General features: G+C 34.6%; 2 protein-coding genes across 7 annotated transcripts; both read right to left on the bottom strand.

The window, feature by feature from the left end:
- Nucleotides 1-3,208: 3,208 nt before the first annotated feature.
- LOC129353825 (microtubule-associated protein futsch-like) lies at nucleotides 3,209-15,022 on the bottom strand. 5 transcript variants are annotated; one of them, XM_055023278.1, is made up of 24 exons: nucleotides 14,789-15,022; nucleotides 13,734-13,883; nucleotides 13,532-13,657; nucleotides 13,288-13,451; nucleotides 13,122-13,209; nucleotides 12,049-12,141; nucleotides 11,045-11,065; nucleotides 10,934-10,957; nucleotides 10,330-10,356; nucleotides 10,147-10,173; nucleotides 9,961-9,996; nucleotides 9,494-9,550; nucleotides 9,084-9,110; nucleotides 8,891-9,004; nucleotides 7,930-7,983; nucleotides 7,578-7,604; nucleotides 7,386-7,490; nucleotides 6,897-6,950; nucleotides 6,752-6,814; nucleotides 5,769-5,822; nucleotides 5,417-5,443; nucleotides 5,224-5,328; nucleotides 4,620-4,733; nucleotides 3,209-4,447 (listed from the first exon to the last, which is right to left on the bottom strand). In XM_055023278.1, the coding sequence occupies exons 1-24, from the start codon at nucleotides 14,856-14,858 to the stop codon at nucleotides 4,371-4,373; spliced, it is 1,704 nt and encodes a 567-aa protein (XP_054879253.1). In that variant the 5' UTR covers nucleotides 14,859-15,022; the 3' UTR covers nucleotides 3,209-4,370. The 5 variants fall into 5 exon arrangements, with proteins under 5 accessions (XP_054879253.1, XP_054879254.1, XP_054879255.1 ...); XM_055023279.1 differs by lacking the exon at nucleotides 5,224-5,328; XM_055023280.1 differs by lacking the exons at nucleotides 6,752-6,814; nucleotides 6,897-6,950.
- A 347-nt stretch (nucleotides 15,023-15,369) lies between these two features.
- LOC129353811 (lymphocyte function-associated antigen 3-like) lies at nucleotides 15,370-21,170 on the bottom strand. Of its 2 annotated transcripts, none has more exons than XM_055023255.1 (10): nucleotides 20,925-21,170; nucleotides 20,249-20,316; nucleotides 19,718-19,870; nucleotides 19,503-19,628; nucleotides 19,260-19,423; nucleotides 19,099-19,189; nucleotides 18,649-18,735; nucleotides 18,310-18,387; nucleotides 17,097-17,124; nucleotides 15,370-16,790 (listed from the first exon to the last, which is right to left on the bottom strand). In XM_055023255.1, exons 2-10 carry the CDS (start codon nucleotides 20,310-20,312, stop codon nucleotides 16,646-16,648), a joined length of 936 nt encoding a protein of 311 aa, XP_054879230.1. In that variant the 5' UTR covers nucleotides 20,313-20,316; nucleotides 20,925-21,170; the 3' UTR covers nucleotides 15,370-16,645. The 2 variants fall into 2 exon arrangements, with proteins under 2 accessions (XP_054879230.1, XP_054879229.1); XM_055023254.1 differs by having other exon boundaries at nucleotides 20,249-20,403; nucleotides 20,925-21,168.
- Nucleotides 21,171-21,405: the final 235 nt, after the last annotated feature.

The raw sequence follows: 21,405 nt of genomic DNA, 5'->3' as shown, positions 1-21,405 counted from the left end.
AGTGAATTCCTGTAAAGTTTGCAAAGCACTTCTACATATTGAGAGGCTTTGTCTCAACATGAACGTGTGGGCATGCCTGAATGTCTGCATAATATTTGTGTATATATATGTGTGTGGGTGTGTGGGTGTGTGTGTGAAGTCTGCAGAAGAGACAAGCTGTCAGGTAAAATTAGGCCATGAAGATGATGAGTGTCTGTTTTACTGGGAGGGTCTGATGAGCCCTGAGAAAGGAAAACCTGAACTTTAAATTTGATTTAAGAAGAGTAAATTCACCTTGTTCTTAAAAATAAAAGCATAATTCTCAGAAAATGTTAATAACGTAACAGAATTACACTAATTCTTCAAGGATTTTTGATTAGTTTAACTTGGTTTTCCTTGAAAAGATCAATAAAATGAAACTGAAAAAGGTGTAGAATGAAAAACTGCACTAAAAAAATGCTAAAACTTTGTCTAAATTTCACACACAAAATGAAAAGGAACAATAAAAGTAGGCATAAAATGATCAGAAAAACATCTATGGTGACAAGAATAAAACACAGATAGAACTGAATACTTAAAAGAAAAAACAACCACAACAACACATAAAATTGTGCTCTAAACATTAACTACTTCTGGCAAAAGTTGGAAATTAACCACAAAAAGACATAATAGCCACAAAAAAACAAACTTTTGGGGTGAAAGGTGCAAAGAAACAATAGTCATTAAACGTTACGAAGTTTAAACTAAAGCAGTGACTTTGCATGGGGGGAAAAAATCTCTTACGCTTTTCTGGAACTCAATTAGCTGGAAGCACAATGAAAAATGTTACAAGCCAAACTATAAAAATTGAGCAAACGTGCAAAAATTAGCCGAGCAATTGAGCAAATACATGTTGAGAAACAAATGATGAAGTTTTGCATGTTTTATCAGGACATTACAGAAGCACAGACAGAGGAAAAAGCTTAAGAAAGAAAAGCAGAAGTAGAAATAAAGTTTTGTCAGCGGTGTCTAATGGATACCAAGGAGACGCTGGAGGCGGGTCGTTTTGGGCAGGAGCTGCCAGGCGATTGGGGAGAGTTGGCATTGCACTTACGTCTAATTGATACCATATTGTTCCAAAGCAACTACAAATACATTAATGCAGATTCACACACACATCATGCTGTGGTGAGTTTTCCAATCTGTTGGCTTGTGTCGGCCTTTATCCATGATTTTTGTTTATTTGCACCGATTGCAGTTTTCTGGCTGATCTTTAAAAAGATTCAGATTTTGGCCGATACCAATTTTTGGCAACAGTTAACTTTAAATGTGCAGACATGAACTGGTGGGCCGGTCAAACCTTCTTACTGGAGAGAAGAAGACCCTGAATGCTCACATCACTAATTAAATGATGGTTATGTCTGTATGTATATATAAATTTAACTGATTAACATTGTAAATAATGTAAATATCACCATATTTATGCTTATATTGTATATTTTTCCTACATTGTTTGCACTGTTAGACATGTGCAGAGTGACAAACATTGAATTCAATTCAATTCATAGTAGCTTGTGGATTCATAGTTAGCTTAATAAATTTATTTTGGGGTATACTAGGTTTGGGGGTTCCAAATTTTCTTTCTAAATTTTATCTAAAGAGTTTTGTCAGGCAGGATCAGGCAAAATAAAATAAAAAAACAGGATATTAAATATACCTAAATGAAATGTATGCAAAGAAATGACATTTTCCCACAGCTACATGTTCATATCCAACAAAAACTCAAGGCAGATAGAAAATGGAATTAAATGTGCCCAAGCAAATACCAATCCATAAAAGGCACAAACACAAAGAGACGCAAAATGACCAAATAAAGATATGAATTCACATCTTAAAACGGATCCTGTAACCACAGAACAGCCTCTAAAAACTCCAAATAGATAACAAACTGCCACATATAGATAAAAAAAGGACTCAAAGTGATGCCGAAAAAAAACAAAATGAACACAGAGGCTAAAATCAACAGAACCTGTCAGGGTTCGATGTGATGCGCCCAGGCAACATCCCTTTGACATAAATCCAACTCAAACACAGCAGGCAGTGTCTCTGACAGCTGAGGAGAAAATTTATCCTTAACTCCCAAAAAGCAAGTCTGGACACTTTCACCAAGCTCAGACACATTCCTGCAGGGAAGCTTCTCTTTGCATCCATGAAACTTATTAAAGAAGCTTAACACATTGGTTTTAATAAGATTTCCTCATTATTTTAGCACCTTCTTCACAATTTCAATGCATTTATATGATTTCAGTGATTAGTTGCCTGTAATGTCCTACAACCCTCTTACCTCTGTGCTGAGATTTTATCTGTGCGACCAGCAGCAGCAGCAGCGCACAGATGCAGGTCTGCCAGCTCGTAATCAACCACCTGCAGCGTCCAGGCATGCTGATTCCTTCACGATTCTCACACAGAAAAATCAAATCACATCAAATCAAATGCTCTCAGATGTTTGGAGGGTCTCTTCTCATCTCAGCCGCAGGAAGCAGAAAAATAAACAGCAGAAAATCCCCCTGCTAACCAGCGCAGGGTCTGTGCGCCTTTACGCACAGCGCGGAGCAGGAGACGCCGTTCTGAAGGCTACACTTCCTGTGGAAGTTTTCAAATTAAAGGTTTTTCTAATCAAAAAAACCTTGACCAGAAAAAGTTTTATGTAATATAAATTACTAAAGCAGAAGAAAAACTTTTCAATGTCTTCAAACTATGCATGAAATATATGTAAAAACGTTAAAGGTCTGATCAAACTCAACTAAAGGACACTCTTAAAGGGACAGTAGAGAAATTAGAGACACATTTACTGTCTTTGAAGTCAAAAAACAAGATATAATTACTAAAAAACAATAAAAATTGACAAGAACAGCTTGAAAAATTAAAACTAAAATGTTGTCTAATAAAAATTAAAATAATTAATATTTTAAATCATTTCTGGAACTTTTACACTTCTAGAACTTTTTGGACATTTGCACATGAAAGTACACTTGATCACCATTGGATTTTTAAGTGCTGAATATCCATCCACCCAAGCTGCAGGATAACCAAGACCCTGGGAATCAAACCCAGGACCTTCTTGCTGCAAGGCAACAATGCTACCAACTGCACCACTGTGCAGCAATTAGAACTGAAAATATTTATTATATATTTTAGTAATATATAGTAAACCATTACTATAAAAGAGTTGTTTTAAACTATTCTTTATTTTGCCAAATTATGGTGATCCTTGGCTCATGATGATTGAACATTGTTGCCCAGGCTACAGCTAAGTGTTAATCAGGCCCTGTTCATAATATGACATAAAAATGAGCAAACATGACTCAGTCTGTCTCTATTCATTCATTAAACAACACAAATCACAAGAAAGTGCAACATATACCTGCTTTACCAGGATACAAACACCTGTCTTGTCATTTTGACTCATTTAAATGTCACAAGATTATCATTTAGAAGAAAAAGTATTTTGGTGGCAAATAAATAATTTTATTTAAACAAACTGTACAGTGTATTTACAGTTAGTGATTTTATTTTGCCTTTTTTCCTACTAAAAATACATTTTAGTTGTAACAAGTGGAGTACTGTCCTCTAGTGGTGATGCAGTGAATTCAGCTGCCACACACTGCCACATCCATGCTGAAAAAAGTTTTTTTATAGATTTAAATCTTCACATGAAGTTTGAAAGCATGTTTGATTGTCTCTTTAGTATCTCCATTTCTTGTTTATGATGGCACAGTTTAATAATTAGAGTAAAACTCCATCAAAGGTCATCAAACACATTATGTAGGAATTCAAGTTTATCTCAGTTCATTTGCCATCATTTCCCAATCTAAAGTAAAAAAGCTAAACTAAACTGAAAAAAACTAAATCCAATTCAGCAGCACCACATTAGGAACTAGAGTCTCAAACTGGTCATTGTCTTGATTTCTCATCAACATCCGAACCGTAAGTTTGGATGGAAAAGAGGAAGCATATGCAAAAAAGAGATGAATATACAGAATAATAAAGCCAGAGTCTCTCCAACAGTAAAACACACATGAAAAATTAAGGTTCGCAGAAGATATACTGATATAGCCAACGCATGATAAATTGGTCCAAATCTGGAAGGGATAAAACTTAATAAAGAAAAAAATCTCATAAGTTATTGCTGTTGAACATGATTAGAGTCTGTGGTATCTTCCGAGTTCATTCCTTTCCTGATCCAAATCTCAGACATACTGTCCACCAAGCCTGTCACTGTCACTTCTGTCACTCAGATTCCACATTTGAAATGTCAGCTTATTCAATAAATGTAAGTCCAACAGCATTAAGGAAATTCACATCTTCCCAGAGAGCAGCAGCTCACAGCTGATGCACACAGATGAAGAGTTTCAGCTTTCTGCAGAATCTGTGTCATGCGTATCTTCCCTTGTTGACTTTGGTAGTGAAGTCTCTGTTTGTAGAGTGTCTGCAGAAAAACAGAAGAATTAACACACATAAATGAGTGCAACACTGCAGTTCAACAAATAAATATAATAATTACAATAATAGATTAGAAAACATATAATCTGCTCTCTGTCAGCCAGAAATGACAGAACGTTCAGTCTAATAGAAATAATTTGACTTATCCATAAACTCACCAGGTCCTTCAGCAGTCGGTTCGGTTTCCTCAGATTCGGATTTCTGTCCTGATTCTCCTTCGTTGTCACTGTCTTGTTCTACTGGTGGATCCTGCTGCTGCTGCTCTATTGAAACTATCAATGCATTGTTACCTTTCACTTCACTCTGATTAATCAAAATTTGGCTTTTCTGATAAAAAAAAAATTTAACATTATATTTAAAAAACTCAGTTTAACCTCACATTAGATTAATACACAGGAGTCAGTGAAGATATGAGTAAATTTAGCTGGAACAGATTATAAATTTATATTTTTATCTCAGCCTAAAGAGTGAAAATCAGGACATGATCCTAATTCAGGCAGTAACTGTGACAGTTTAGATGCTAATAAAGTGGTTAGCATCTAAAGTGTTAGGAGTTCTATAAATATTTTACCTCCGGTTTGTCACTAACTAATGTTTGACCTGCTGTGCAGCATGTCTGGGTTGGTGATTGTTAGCATTTGCATAAACCATCTGAACTCCTCTGGATATAAAGACATTACACTGACGTGGATAAATTGACTTTTTCTCATGTGGTTATAAACTTTCTCTCTAAATAAAGTACAAACAAAACAAACATCTTACCAGGTCCTTCAGCAGGCGGTTCGGTTTCCTCAGATTCGGATTTCTGTCCTGATTCTCCTTCCTTGTCACTGACTTGTTCTGCTGGTGGATCCTGCTGCTGTTGCTCTATTGAAACAATCAATGCATTGTTACCTTTCACTTCACTCTGATTAATCAAAATCTCAGGACATTCAAACAACAAAAAGTCACTTACCAGCTGTCTGATCAATATTGTTCATTTCTGTCAATAAGAAACAAACTATGAGTGACACACATCCAAACCATATGTGGTTATATAATATTTATGATAAATTTGCACCAAATTTTATAATCCAACATCTTTTTCTCTTTCTCAAGCTGTGTTGTCTTTAGGATCGGCTGCTGGAAATGAATTTGCTTCAGATCCAGTTTAAACTGTTTTTTGCTGAGCTTCATGCTCTGCATCAATCCTTTGTGTCTAGGAGTTTTTAATCAGTCTGCTTGTATTAAAATATGAAGAAATGAGGAACTACTCTAAACCTTTTCACGTTACTCTGAGTGAAATAATTTTATCAAGTTTTACTCACCATCTCCGTTCACGTTAGCTCTATTGAACGCTTCTTCACCCGTTGAATTATCCTCTGTAAAATTGGAAAAAGTAAATTTTGTTTGTCTTAATATAAAAAAACATGCAATGCAGAGACATAAAAACACAATATTGTGAAAAAGTTTAATATTTTTGTTTTCAAAGTTGAACTTATGTATAAATATCCAGCTACGAGTGAATAAAGATTTTAAAAAGTGCAAATATCCATGTTGTTAAATTTTCACATGGGTGTTTATGTTAAACCAGGGGTGTCCAAACTGCAGCCCATGGGCCATTTGTGACCCTTGAACTGATTTTGAGTGGCCCCCAGCTCCGTTTCAAGAAAGATCTAAATTTGTTTATCAGTTTTTTATTTTTAATCAGTGTAGAATTAACATTTATCATTTTCTTGCAATGGAAAATGTTAAGTACAGCACAAAGCATTCATCTTTTCAAAGCAAACTTTTATTATAAGTAGAATTTTATTTATTCAGAAAATTTTACCGAAAAGCCGACTTTACTGTACCCAAATCAGCTTTTGTGTTTTTTACTTAATTTGACTCAATATATTAAGCTTTTTGAAAGGAAGTGACACAGAATCTTGACCTGATAATAAGCTTGTTGAAAACTAGAAATATGCAAGTTTATATTAAAAAATTAATACTTTATCTGCTTGATTTTCAAGTTTTTTTGGTTGTTCTTTTGTTGTTTTTTTCACCCACATGACAAAACATTTGGACATCACTGGTTTAAATTGGCTTGAGCAAAAATATGGATTTATAATATTTTTATATGTTAAGTCATTTTATATTAGATTTTTTTCAATTCCTCAAAGAAATGGGAGCAAATTGTGTATTTTTGGGAACAAAGTGTCTAAATATAAACTGTTAAGTCTGTGTCAATGACTGACTGGCTCCTTTAATTCATAATGACTGAAAAATCAAATCATTGTGATTTTTGCACATTTATTTGAGTCTAACTCACCAGTTTGACAGCTGGGCTCTGGACTCACAGCAGATAGGTCCAGATTGGATTCTTGACTGGACCCTGAAATATAAAAATTACATTTTGTGAATGAAAAACGTGAGTTTACAGATTTTAATACAGTAATTAAAGTTAATCTTCTCACCAGGTTCAGGTTGAGAGTCAACAGGTAGATCACAGGTTGGGTCATTCAGCTTTTCTGATAAAATATGTTAACATTATATTTAAAAATCTCAGTTTAACCTCATATTAGATTAATACACAGGAGTCAGTGAAGATATGTGAGTAAATTTAGCTGGAACAGATTATAAATTTATATTTTTATCTCAGCCTGAAGAGTGAAAATCAGGACATGATCCTAATTCAGGCAGTAACTGTGACAGTTTAGATGCTAATAAAGTGGTTAGCATCTAAAGTGTTAGGAGTTCTATAAATATTTTACCTCCAGTTTGTCACTAACTAATGTTTGACCTGCTGTGCAGCATGTCTGGGTTGGTGATTGTTAGCATTTGCATAAACCATCTGAACTCCTCTGGATATAAAGACATTATACTGACGTGGATAAATTGACTTTTTCTCATGTGGTTATAAACTTTCTCTCTAAATAAAGTAACAAACAAAACAAACATCTTACCAGGTCCTTCAGCAGTCGGTTCGGTTTCCTCAGATTCGGATTTCTGTCCTGATTCTCCTTCCTTGTCACTGACTTGTTCTGCTGGTGGATCCTGCTGCTGTTGCTCTATTGAAACAATCAATGCATTGTTACCTTTCACTTCACTCTGATTAATTAAATCTCAGGACATTCAAACAACAAAAAGTCACTTACCAGCTGTCTGATCAATATTGTTCATTTCTGTCAATAAGAAACAAACTATGAGTGACACACATCCAAACCATATGTGGTTATATAATATTTATGATAAATTTGCACCAAATTTTATAATCCGACATCTTTTTCTCTTTCTCAAGCTGTGTTGTCTTTAGGATCGGCTGCTGGAAATGAATTTGCTTCAGATCCAGTTTAAACTGTTTTTTGCTGAGCTTCATGCTCTGCATCAATTCTTTGTGTCTAGGAGTTTTTAATCAGTCTGCTTGTATTAAAATATGAAGAAATGAGGAACTACTCTAAACCTTTTCACGTTACTCTGAGTGAAATAATTTTATCAAGTTTTACTCACCATCTCCGTTCACGTTAGCTCTATTGAACGCTTCTTCACCCGTTGAATTATCCTCTGTAAAATTGGAAAAAGTAAATTTTGTTTGTCTTAATATCAAAAAACATGCAATGCAGAAACATAAGAACACGACAATATTGTGAAAAAGTTTAATTTTTTTGTTCTCAAAGATGAACTTCTGTATAAATATCCAGCTACGAGTGAATAAAGATTTTAAAAAGTGCAATATCCATGTTGTTAAATTTTCACACAGACAATAGGTCTTTGTGTTAAACCAGGGGTGTCCAAACTGCGGCCCACAGGCCATTTGTGGCCCTTGAACTGGTTTTGTGTGGTCTCCAGCTCCATTTCAAGAAAGATCTAAATTTGATGATCAAAGTTTTTTATTTTTAATCAGTTTAGAATTAACATATATCATTTTCTTGCAATGGAAAATGTTAAGTACAGCACAAAGCATTCATCTTTTCAAAGCAAACTTTCTATAGATATTTTACCTCTGGTTTGTCACTAACTAATGTTTGACTTTTAACCTTTGTTACATACCAGACTGAATCATTTCATCTTCTAGCATTATTTATCACAAAATTACAAAGTTAAACAGATGTAGCTCTTTGTAGCGGCTGCTTTTACAATGGAAATATGGGTGGTCAACCAGGGCGGCATTGGGGAGTGGAGTGGGCGCACAAGAACCACATAGAAATAATTTGACTCATTCATAAACTGTGTTCTGAACTCATTTTCTGTTGCTTTTATGCATCAATGGGGAGATGGCACACCAAGAGTTAAAAAGCTGAGTTTCTCCAGGTCATTTTGGTGTGCAGGATATCTGGGTTGGTGATTGTTAGCAATTGCATAAACTCCTCTGGATATAAAGACATTACACTGACGTGGATAAATTGACTTTTTTCCACATGGCTATAAACTTTCTCTCTAAATAAAGTAACAAACAAAACAAACATCTTACCAGGTCCTTCAGCAGTCGGTTCGGTTTCCTCAGGTTTGGATTTCTGTCCTGATTCTCCTTCCTTGTCACTGTCTTGTTCTGCTGGTGAATCCTGCTGCTGCTGCTCTATTGAAACTATCAATGCATTGTTACCTTTCACTTCACTCTGATTTATCAAAATCTCAGGACATTCAAACAACAAAAAAGTACTTACCAACTGTCTGATGGATATTGTTCATTACTGTCAATAAGAAAAACTATGAGTGACACACATCCAAACCAAATGTGGTTATATGATGATGATAATAATAATTAGAATAATATTAGTAATAATTGAACATTTTATCTTACAATATTAACATCTGTGATAAATTTGCACCAAATTTTAAAATCCAACATCTTTCTCTTTCTCAAGCTGCGTTGTCTTTAGGATCGGCTGCAGGAAATGAATTTGCTTCAGATCCAGTTTAAACTGGTTTTTGCTGAGCTTCATGCTCTGCATCAATTCTTTGTGTCTAGGAGTTTTTAATCAGTCTGCTTGTATTAAAATATGAAGAAATGAGGGACTACTCTAAACCTTTTCACGTTACTCTGAGTAAAATAATCTTATCAAGTTTTACTCACCATCGTTGTTTACAGGCTGATATCCATTGAGCGCTGCTTTACCCTTGGACTTATTCTCTGTAAAATTGGAAAAAGTTAATTATGTTTGTCTTAATAAACAAAAACAAAACATATGCAATGCAGAGACATAAAAATATGACAATATTGTGAAAAAGTTGACTATTTTTACTCATTCATCTCAAAGTTAAACTAAAATAAACAATAACGATGTATTAAAAATGATTTTAACAAATAAATGTATTCCTACTTAAAAGCATGTTTATGTGTTTTACAGATTATTGTCAGGGTTCCTTTTGCATCATATCTGACAAGACGGCTCTGGACCACTAAACATCAACTCATTCGCTTCACAATTCCTGAAAGTTTTTCCTTCCACTTAATTTTCCATCACTATGCTTGGATAAATCTCTATGAACAGCCACTTTCTTTAAAAACGAGCAAAAGGAGAAAAAAAGTAGCATATTTACCATCTGTGGTTTGAGGAACTTTGAGCAAATTTTGTCCTGTAAAATAAAACACAAACTATTAATTCCACAGATATTAAAACATCATAATTATTTCTGTTGAAATATGACTGGAAATTAGATATTTAGAAAATGCCTAAAGTGAGGAATTATTTTTGTAAACAGCGGAGAGAGGATTCACTAACTTACCTTCTTCAAGTGCAGTATCATCTTGAGCTATTAGAAAAAATAATAAATGTTAATTGTCTATGTGTTGCAGTAATTCATATCAAATAAGATTATATAGATTCATTTTGACAAAAAAAACAAAAAAAACAATGCAAATTATTTTAATACAGGAATGTCTTCAATTCAATTCTTGGTCAGACTTACCACTTCCAGGTGCAGCATTATTTTTATCTGTTAGAGAAAAAGATAATAAATGTTATGGAGTTGTTCTCCATTTATTCTACCTCTTATATTCTGGTATAAATCTCATGGGATTATCCAGATATCTAACTATTCAGGAAGGAGATGAATTGACCCAGAAATTGTGGTAAATACTGAAGCAATCAAGAAGTTAAAGCCTGAAAACAAATGAGTCTTTCATATAAATTAGTTGTGTCTTAAGGAAAACAAGGTAAATGTTATGGAGTAACCATCACAGAACTTTAAAATGTCATAAAGGTAAATAAAAGAAATGGCCTACTATTTATTTATTACATTGAACTAATTGACATGTAACAGGAATGATTTGGTCTGATTTATTGTCAGGCAGTGAGAAAAACATGATTCTGCTTCCGTTTACAGACTAAGTAAATATGTGGCTTTAACTGTACGTTTCCAATAAAATACATTGAAGGATGAAGTGAAGTGACAAAATGCTGAACAAAGAATCATTTTTCCTTATTTACTCGTTACTTCTGGCTTAAATTGTGCTAAACCATCAAGATTAATTAGATGTGAAAAATAAACTTTTAGAAAACCTTTAACTTACTCTTTGAAATATACTTGAAAGGCCCTGTATTAAAGAGAAATACATTTATTAGACTTTCACAATTAGTCATATGTGCATTATGCCACATTTAGAACAGATTTAATAACTTACACATTTCCCTCACTCTGGGATCTGAAATTGTTATGGAAAAAAAGACATTAGTGTTAAATATTTAACGTTTGCCATTTATTTCAGGCTTAAACACAGTTGATAAGCAGCATAATTCCACTGTTATTTCTCGGGTTGATGTAAACAAACTAAAACCTGCTGGTTGATAGTTGAATAAGGTGAAAAAGATAAACAAACTTTTTTACATCAGGAAGTTCATCAATGATGATTTCCTGAGCAACAGATCAGCAACATAACAAATTCTAGTCTTATTTATTATCTTTTCGAACATCTTTCAACAGGTTTTGATGTTTGTAATGCTCCTGTGAATTTGGTGTGTTAAACTCTAGCTTTTCAGGAAGTGTGTTTAATTATCTGTTGTGCAGTTTCACTATTTAGTGTGAGGAAATGTCTTTATCTGTTGTATTTCTCTCTCAGAAAAAGAGATGTATATTTTTGATTCTTCTATACACTTGGGACGTAGAAATTAACAATAAAGTTGATGTTGACTTCTATTATGACAGCCTTATGCCAGAAACTCCAAGAAACTCTCCCTCCTGATGACCGATTAACTAACAAACACTCTGTTGTCAAATATCTCCTTGTTTTTGTGCAAAGGGTGTGTAAAAGCCTAAATTCAGTTTTGCAGATTTGCATATCCTATTGCAGTTAATGATTTGGGGTGTGGTTAAAGACAGGGAGTTGGGCAGTTGGAGGAGCCACACAGTTTTTTGACCTCGCTTTTTCTTTCTTATTTACTCTTTATAAGTGTGGAATGTAACATTTTGTACTGTTTTATTTCTAAAGTAAACAGTTTAACGTATGAAGAGGATTCAGTCTGTTTTTCGTCTTTTGTTTTTTTGTTATCAAGTGAGATGAAGGGGAAAGACGGAGAGCGTCAAGCTTATGGCTTAATTAATTAGGAACCTATAGGGAGGAAGAAATGTAACATGATGAGACATTATATTAATTCAGGACAGTAACTTGAATATTTAACGTATTCTTACATCTTTTATACATCACCCAGGCAGCAATTCCAAGCGCAATCAAGAGGAGCAAAACAACCACCACCCCAATAGCCACTCCTGCAGTACTATTCCCTGAAATAAAAAAGAATGAATTATTAAAACTAAATTATTCATAGTTCACCAGAAATACAGACCATCATCTAGTGCTCTTGGCATTAACATTGTACAACATTGTACTTTAGCTTTTTTTTTGCTTTTGTGTGACAGAAAATTCATAATGCGCACAGCATCCCAACCAAGGTGGTGGCACCATCATGCTAAGGGGAAGCTTTTCTTCACTGATGAAAAGCTTCCCCAGAGAAACTGGTCAGAGTTAAAGGGGAATTGGAGACTTGTGACCATGGAGACATTCCCCTTTAACTAGGACAACAATCTTATGATTATTGGGCATTTGTTGTATTTGAGTTATTTTGTACTCTGTTTTCTTCAAGTTTTTTTTTTTCTCAGACTATTTTGTCAGGCCTACAACTGCTAGTATCAGTCACATCCCATTCTTATCTTCAATGTGAACTCTGCACATTGTGTTCACATTGAACTCAATGTGACCCTACCTAACATTGTCCATTGCTTGGTAACAGACAATGCCTGCTAATTTGTGACGTGACATTTGAAGGTTTTTGAAACAGCAAAAAACAGCTGGATGATTTTTATAAGCACTTGGGCTGTTTTTAGAATCAGTTGAGACCCAAATTGAAGCACAAAAATGTGCAAAAGGAGAATTTTGCATAATACATTCCCTTTAAGAGTCAAGTTAGTTTGGAAAAGTTTATTACCTTGATCATAGAGTTGTAGTGATACTAAAACTTATCAAGATATTAAGTATCTTGACTCTACTGCTCATTTATAATCTGTTGGATTTATTCAGGTTATGTTCAAGTTGTTCTTTGATTTGAATAATTTAAATCTGTTTAGGGAAAATACAAAACACTGCATTGAAAAAAAAATCCCAATAAATCACAGTGAATTTTGTGGTTCTAATGTGACAGAATGTCAAAAAGTGAATAAGAATGTTTTGGCAAGAGAACGGATGGAGAGAAATATTTGTAACTCACCTCTGCTAATAGGGTCAGAGATCTCATCACTGGTCGAGTTGCTAACAGGGTTTAGCAGCATACAGTAGTAGGAGCTCTCCTCATTTTTCTAAGCAAAAGGAAAACAACTCTTCACAAGTTCTTACAGCATTTCTATGAAGAGGTTCGGCTCCATCTTAATACATACCGCTGTTATGTTCAGCTCCTTGTCAATGGACAACTCTGTGTCTCCTGATTTCCATGTATAAGTGACAGGTCCAAACTCAGCATTAATGTTGGCTTCACAGATGAGATTACAGACGGTTTTTTCACTGTTGCAGTTCATGGACACTGTGGGTTTTGGGACCGGTTCTGACAGAAACACCAACAGATTCACATCAATTGGATTCACATTACAACCAACAAACCTGAGTCAAACCTGATGAACTCACTGATAACTTGAAGTTCCATCGTTCTGCCAACCAGGTTGTTCATCTCAGGTGTGTATTCGCCACTGTCCTCTGAGGTCAGATCTGTGATGCTGAAACTTCCAGTTTGTTTGTTCAAATCACATCGACCTGAAGGAAAAATACAAATAAAGACATCATGCATGAATGAATCTGTGATTTATGGCTCAATCACAAGTGAACTTACCCTGAAAGGTTCTGTAGCAAGTGATTCCATTTCCGAACCACTCCAAGGCGAGGTCCGTTTTGTGCTTCCAGGTTACACTAGTGATGGGACCAGACGTACGACCCGGATGCAGGACAACTGAGCCACCAAATGTTTTGTAAATTGGAACAGCTGTGGATGAAAAACAAAAAATGTTTTACTTCTGAGCAGCTTCAAAATGTTGATCCCTTTCTATCGTCCCTGCTTTCAAGATCTAATCTACTTTTGTTTTTTCTTTTCACTCCTAAACTAAGATACTCTGTAAATATGATCAATAACATCATTTACTAATTTTATTTACACTACTTTTAAAACAGCCAAAAATACATGAAATACTTCCTGAAAGTTTGTAAAACCAAACACATTTCATATGTAAAATGAAACAAATGTGCTGTACCTTACTAAAGTTATACAATAGAGACATTGTTTAAAAATATTCTAACATATATCATTTTACATTTATCTTTTTGTTCATTATTTGTTTAGAAAATTACAATTTAAAAGGTTTAACATATTTGAGTTTTTAGGATAGAATCACTACTTTCAGTTTGTAACACAATCAAAAATAATGACTTGTAAGGAAAATCACACATTTTAAGAAAACTGTTCTGGTTCTCTGTTAAATGTGTGTTCAGTCTGATCTTAAACAGGTCAGACTTCAGTTTGTTACCATATAAATTTAAGATGCTTAGATTTCCTAAAATCATATCCACAATACCTGTTTAGAGGTAAAATGGAGGAGAGAAATCAAGAGGCCTTACAAACTGCGCCTCTTTCAGGTGAAAGAGCAAGAAACCCGGAAATACTCAAAAAATGAAAAAAATAGCAAAATTTAGAAGATCGACGCCGATATTTCATATTTTAAATTTTAGTAATTGTCAGTAAATCATTTTTTTACCCTTTATAAAGTACATTTACGATTTTAGGTTATTAACAAAAATGCCACTAAAAGTCGCGTAATTTCGCCTTTACACTGCGCTGTGCTGAAGAAGCTGAAAAAGAACCAAATAAAACAAGATATTCATGTTTTTACTCACCAAAGCCAAAGTCCGACGTGAAAATGACTACGAGGCCAAAGAGAAAACCCCGAAAAACAAACATGATCATAACAAGAAAAATACAGAGACAAAACACACAACTTCCACTAATAACACTGATGATGAGCGTCAGCAGCAGATTAAGTTTAGTGTACAGATAAATAATTCAGTTAAAAAGAAAAATTCATCGAGTAGAATAGAACCGAAGAATGCAGGAGCTCATTCAAAAATGAAAGCGAAACGATGGAAAATTATGACGCAGATGAAACATGTAAAGGTGAACTGCGGCGATGTTTAAGTTACATAATAAAACACACAAATGAATTTCAGATTGGAAAATTAACATTTTAGAAAATACATTTGAAAAAAATCTGACACATCAATCACAGTTTTATATATGTGTGTGTATATAAACATTCAATAGTTTTGTTTTTCAGCTTTTTGTCCAAAACATCAGGACAAGATGTTGATTTTATCCCACTGAACCTCCTTAAAGTTTATCCCTTGATGAACAATTGAGTTAAGGATTAATAAAAAAAATCTTTCCATCAAGCAGCGACACCAACAGCAGCGTAATGTTTACGACACTTGTTTATTTGTAACCATGACAACGTAACATTACCTTACTTACGTGCATGCTCAAGTAACCACACTTGTCTTAACTAGAAGCAGCATAAATACCTCACACATCTTAAAGTCTAAAATGAAAAAATCAAAATAACACAAATAAAATAATTATAAAAGAACACATTTAGGTAGAAGAAATGTTTGACCCAAGTTCAAAAAGACAATTACCGACCAAATGTATGGAAACTTATTGAAAAAGTTCTAACAATTGCCCGGGAAAATGATGTTTTCTGGCATTTAATAAATCTAACTTGTGGTGGTACTCTAAACTTTATCTTGAATTAACCTCAGACATAAAAACATGTGGCAGTGTCTCTTTTGTTCAGTGCAAATATTCAACTTTTATATTATATAAAAGTCTATAGATGAACTTTCAGGATTATGTCTGGTGTTTATTATATCTTCTCCATTTCCAAATAGCTCAGCAATTTAAAATTAGCATTACAGATGATAAAGCTTGTGTATAAATAAGAGGTCTCACTTTGACATAAATTTTGTGTCTGGTAGAATGTGGTTAGAACTTGTTCTACATTCAAATTACTTGTTGTTTGAGTGAAATGAAATTTCACCCAAGTAGAATGAAGTAAGAGAACTTCATAACACTGTTACTCATTTAAAAATAAAAAGTGTGGCGCAGTAAAACAATTTTTAAGTTATTTTCCTGTTAAAGTTACTCAAGTAGATACAATTAAGTGCATGGAACCATTTTCTGCCCAGCTCTGGTGAACAGATTCTCCAACCAGAGCTGTGGATCTCTGCAGCTCCTCCAGAGTTAAAATAGGTCTCTTGGATTTTTTTCTGGTTAATAATCTTCAGTGCATAGTGAAATCGCATCACTATGCACTGGAGATTTCTATGTTGATGGCATGTGATCACGCTGCAGTAACTGTCCAGAGTGAGAAGGTTTTACACCCAAACATGGTGCTGTGTGGCACAAACGCCCACCAAGCTGTACAGTTGTTACCCTGTTCAACCCGAAGAGGGCAGCACTCATACCGTTTTAGGCCTAACATTACAGAATTAAACACAAATATGTGACAATTTTTACAGAAACATAAAGACCAACTTAGAGAGTTTATGAGCAGAAAAGGTTGATTTGGGGTGTAACAAATGATTGATCTAAAATACTTTGCTTTCAAAATCCCCCAAAAATCTATGTAGTTTGTTGTGAGGTGGCAAAAGAAATAGGTCAAGCGGTGCTTTGCTTGACTCGATACATCTGTAATGAATTTACAAGTCTCTATGAAGTCGGAATTCCCGTAGCTCCGGAGTTAGGTTCCTGTACTCCGGATGGTTCTGCACCCACCGTTCTTCATCATCTTGGAGATAAATTTCTCGTGCAGAGCTGAACTTCCTTACTGGAGATGGGCTTGGTCTGTGACCACACCACAAACAAAAGAGAAAGATATTGCAAGTAAATGTTTTGTTTTGTAGAGAGCTGTTCACTGCAGTTTGGTTTTTCTCTTATTAAATAGTTTTATGGACATGTAAAGATTTTTAAAAATTCCAAAACAAAAGTCTCCATCAAACAGTTGTAGTTTCTAAATGATTCTCCACAATCTGCAGCTTCTCTTTTATAATTCAAGGTTTTCTTCCTCTACTTACTGCATGTACATTTGGCACAGAGGTTAAAGTTCAAGCTACATTGGTAGAGGTTTTTATAGAAGATCTGTTAACTCACCCACTTTCAAAACTTTCCAAACTTACTCCTGCAACAGAGATAAAAATGTGAGTTCAGCTACGTTTCTTTTACGGGCTGATATCTGACTGAATTGAAATGTGAAGTTATATTATTTCAAATTGATCTATTTCCATAAAAAACATAAGTTCTCCATTAGTGGAACAATTTATCTCATCTCACAGATTTCTTTCATGGTAAAAAAAAAAAATCAGTCATTGCTGAAAAATAGTTTCAGCAACAACTTGGCAATTTCATGGAAATAAGAGCTACAAAGGTCAACTCAATTGGCCGTATGCCAACTATTAGAAGATTTAGCTGACATGACTGGTAAATAGGAGTATGCTGTGGGAGTACATCATGTTCTAAAATTATTATGCAAGTTATATTTTCTCAGATTTTCTTAAACGGTCAATGCAAATGATGGTCAGTATAATTTTCAAGTCATGAACTATGAAATTTTACTGAACAAAGCTCTCTCTGAGAACAGTATTTTAATCAAAGAAAGAAAACAAAAATGCAAAAAGCACTGTTCCAAATTATTATGTACAACAGATTTTCTGAATATTTTATGGGTTATAAAGAATTAAAACGGTAATTCTTTGAATGTGCAGCATTAAATGGTCACATGTACTAAAATCAAAAGCTATTTCAATCAAAGACATCTTAACAGACAGTTAGTTACATGTTAACATATCACACCTGCACAATTCTTGCATCCATTGAACTTGTTAGTTTGTGGATAGTTTCTGCTTGAATGTCTTTGCAGGATGTCAGAATACCTTCCCAGAGCTGCTGTTTTGATATGAGCTGCATCCCACCCTCAGATCTTCTGCTTGAGGAAACTCCAAAGGTTCTCAATAGATTGAGGTCAGAGGTCAGAGGAGGATGGTGACCACACCATGAGTCTATCCCCTTTTATGCCCATAATAGCCAATAATGCAGTGGGATTCCTTTCAGCATGAGATGGTGCACTGTCTTTAATCTTTAAGACACTTAAATCCAATTTGCATCATAATTTGGAACATGGTGTAAACAAAGCATTTGACTCTGCAAGTCACTGATTACTGCAACAGTAATCAATTGAGTAAATTGGAGAAATATGGTATTATGTTGGTTGAGGCTGCTCTAGAGGAGAACAAGGAAATCTGTCTACTTTCGATTAAAGTGCAAAGAGATGAGGAATGAATCCAGACTTTAAATGATCTAATCTTACCATTATTCCTCAAGGCTTTCAGGCTCAAAGCAGACCGCTTGACATGGACTTCTTCAACAGTCTGTACTTGTTTTTCATCTGTAAAAAAGAAAAGAAAAATTTTTTTTTATGGCCACCGTGGTTCTTTAATTACAGTAAGTAAAGATGATTGTTATAAAGTTGTTAGAATACAGCTGAGTTTGTTTAGACTAATGTTATAAAAGTCTTGCAAAGGCGATATTATCTAAAATCATTAAATCATTAGAATGATCCAGTATTAAAAACAGGAACAAGTGTAACATAATGACATGCTAAAGTAACACAGGACAACAACTGCTTCATGTTTTAGTGAACTCTTACCATTCCTCTGCCTCATATAGCTACCAACTGCAACCAGAAACAGGACCAGAACCACAATTGGTACAGCCACTCCTGCAGGATGAATTCCTGAAATTAGAGCGTTAATTATTGAAACTAAATCATTCAGTTACAGAGTGTAACTGGTGAACCTGAACCAGCGCTATTAGTACTAACATGCATGCTTAATCAATTTTGACTTGGGGCAATAAATTCATAATAAATTCATAATTTGGACACCATCAGAACCATCAGAATTAAAAGCACAACGCAATTGTCAAATGACAAAGAGTATCCAATCCAATCTGGTCTCATGTACAAGAAGTATTAAGAAGTGTTATTAAATCATGAATAAAATGAGCAACAATGTTTCAGCGTTCAGTTTTAATATCCACAACTGATTACAAACAGACCTTTTAAAGAGGACACATAGAAATATTTGCAGCAGCTTACCTTGAGGGACAATGGGGTTAGGGACCTCATCACTGGACGAGTTGCTAACGTGGTTTTGCAACTTGCAGACAAAGGAGCGCTCCATGTTATTCTAAGAAGTAAATGAAGCATCATGGATTCATCCTGAGTTCTTAAAATCGTTTCTGCATCTTAAAACATACCCTTGTTAAGCTAATCTTCATGTTAGTGGACAGCAGTTTGTCTCCTGCTTCCCATCTATACATGACGGGTCCAAAATGAGAAGTGATGTTGGCTTCACAGGTGAGGTCACAAACGGACATACCGTTGTTGCATTCTGCAGACACTGTGGGTTTTGGGACCGGTTCTGACCGAAACACCATAGGATTAGCATCCACTGGACTTATATTAAACCAACAACACTCAGTCAAACCTGCTGAACTCACTTATAACCCAGAGCTCTGTCACATCAAGAATCTTGTTGTCAATCTCAGGGTTGTACTTGCCGGTGTCCTCTACTGTTAGATGTTTAATGAGCAAACTTCCAGTTGGTTTGTCCAAACGACAGCGACCTGGAGGCAGGATCCAAATACAGGCATCAGGCATAAATGAATCTGCAGGGTTTCGGGTTTTACGATGAGTCAATCACACGGGAACTTACCAATAAAATCTCCTAAACAAACTGCATCACCTCCAGACCTCCACTGCATGATGGCGTTCATGTTGTGCATCCAGGTTATGGTTGACATGGACTCAAAGGTCTGACTTGGATGCAGGATAACTGAGTCACCAATTTTTGCGTAGATCAGACGAGCTGTGAATGAAAAACAAAAACATTTGTATTACTTTCTGTAAACTTTTTCCTGTTCATTAGCAGCTTTCATGTTTTGATCATTTCTATGTTTAATTTTTTCTTTAATCTCATAAAAAAAGTCAATTAGCACATATGATCATAAAAACTCTTATAGCCTGATCTCCAGATTAACAAATGTGCATTCTTGTTATTATTTTAGTAATTTATTTTTTTTTAGTCATATTTCACTTAAAATATTTCATTATAATATTTTGGATGGAGGAGCTGTCAGCATACAAGTAGTAATAATAAAGTATATTCTTTCTGTAATTATGTCACTTCTTTGTCTACTAAGCAAAAATGCAACCAAATAAAACAATAAAATCACTGTTTACTCACAACAGTCACTGTCCTGCATGAAGTAAAGGAGGAGCACAGCAGAAACAGTCCAGAAAGCAGACATGATCCTAACATGAAAAATACCGAGACCAAAAAAACACAACGTCGACTAATAATACTGGTGATGAGTGTCAGCAGCAGATGAAATGTTTAAGCTGTGTGGAGAAAGAAATAATGAAGTTAGTAGAAAGGCAGTGTGAAAAATATGTGAAGCTAACTTCTGTTTTTCTCCACAGATTTTTGGAGATGATTCAGAAAAATATTTCAAAAATGAAACATCAGACATATTCATCACGTAATTCAAGTGTTTAATTCTGCTTGGCTTGACGATTGCTTTGGTTCTATCAACTCCGACTGCTAATTGAACACAAATCAACTTCTACTTTCTAAAAAGCTAAAAAACAGGAAAACAGTCCAAATAAAACTGATGCATCCTTCAATCATACATAATAAAAGGATGAGTATTAATAAAAAAAACATTTCTTCAGATGTAAGAGTGAAAAATAATAATGAACGACGAACCAGCTTCAAATAAATGACTCAAGTTGCTCATTATAACTTACAAATGTGGATAAATAAATAAATAAAAAACACGTTAAAGTTTATTCTGCTGTTTCCAAAGTAGCCTGAACAGATTTTTCAAAAGAAGCAGCAAACATAACATATCCATACTCACTGTTTCTTTCTCTGCGCTGCCCTCCTGTCAGTTATGTTGCTCTTGAAAGTTGGTGGTTACCACAACAACCAGTAACCATGGCGTGAATCAGGGTCAGTTCTGTGTTTTCTTCCCCAGCGTTATATTAGATAGATTTAATCATACACTGGGTTTCATGATGTTGTGCATTTTAGGTGAAATCTGTTGGTGTTGCAGCCGTGCAGCCTTGAAGCAACAAATGCATGGACCTGTTTTCCAGCGTCACTCTTGGACAGAATATTTCTAATCTGGAGGTGAAAAGGGAAATTGTATTAGTTTAATATGGATTTAAGATACTTTACCTTGTTATTTGATATTTTTCAGAAGTTTTGGTTCAAAAACATAAAGAAGAAAGAAAGGATGGATTGGACTAATCAGGAATTATGGATAGATGTAGCTGAGTATCATCAGCATAACATAACATAAAGTTCTAACATTCAAAATGGTGAGAAATATCTATGAA

Source organism: Poeciliopsis prolifica, unplaced genomic scaffold (assembly GCF_027474105.1).
Source record: "Poeciliopsis prolifica strain line A6 unplaced genomic scaffold, Auburn_PproV2 SCAFFOLD097, whole genome shotgun sequence".
Lineage (NCBI taxonomy): Eukaryota > Metazoa > Chordata > Actinopteri > Cyprinodontiformes > Poeciliidae > Poeciliopsis > Poeciliopsis prolifica.
Note: the sequence above shows the minus strand (reverse complement) of the source record. Positions and strands in the feature narration are given on the sequence as shown.

Excerpts from the sequence above, each read along its gene's own strand:
- LOC129353825 (XM_055023278.1), bottom strand. The coding sequence starts at position 14,858 with ATGATCATGTTTGTTTTTCGGGGTTTTCTCTTTGGCCTCGTAGTCATT. Across the intron at positions 13,884-14,788 it reads CACGTCGGACTTTGGCTTTG|CTGTTCCAATTTACAAAACA; the intron begins GTGAGTAAAAAC and ends TTTCATCCACAG. Across the intron at positions 7,984-8,890 it reads ACCGACTGCTGAAGGACCTG|AGGATAATTCAACGGGTGAA; the intron begins GTAAGATGTTTG and ends CCAATTTTACAG.
- LOC129353811 (XM_055023255.1), bottom strand. The coding sequence starts at position 20,312 with ATGTCTGCTTTCTGGACTGTTTCTGCTGTGCTCCTCCTTTACTTCATG. Across the intron at positions 19,190-19,259 it reads TGAAGATTAGCTTAACAAGG|AATAACATGGAGCGCTCCTT; the intron begins GTATGTTTTAAG and ends TTTACTTCTTAG. Across the intron at positions 18,736-19,098 it reads TAACCCCATTGTCCCTCAAG|GAATTCATCCTGCAGGAGTG; the intron begins GTAAGCTGCTGC and ends CTCTAATTTCAG.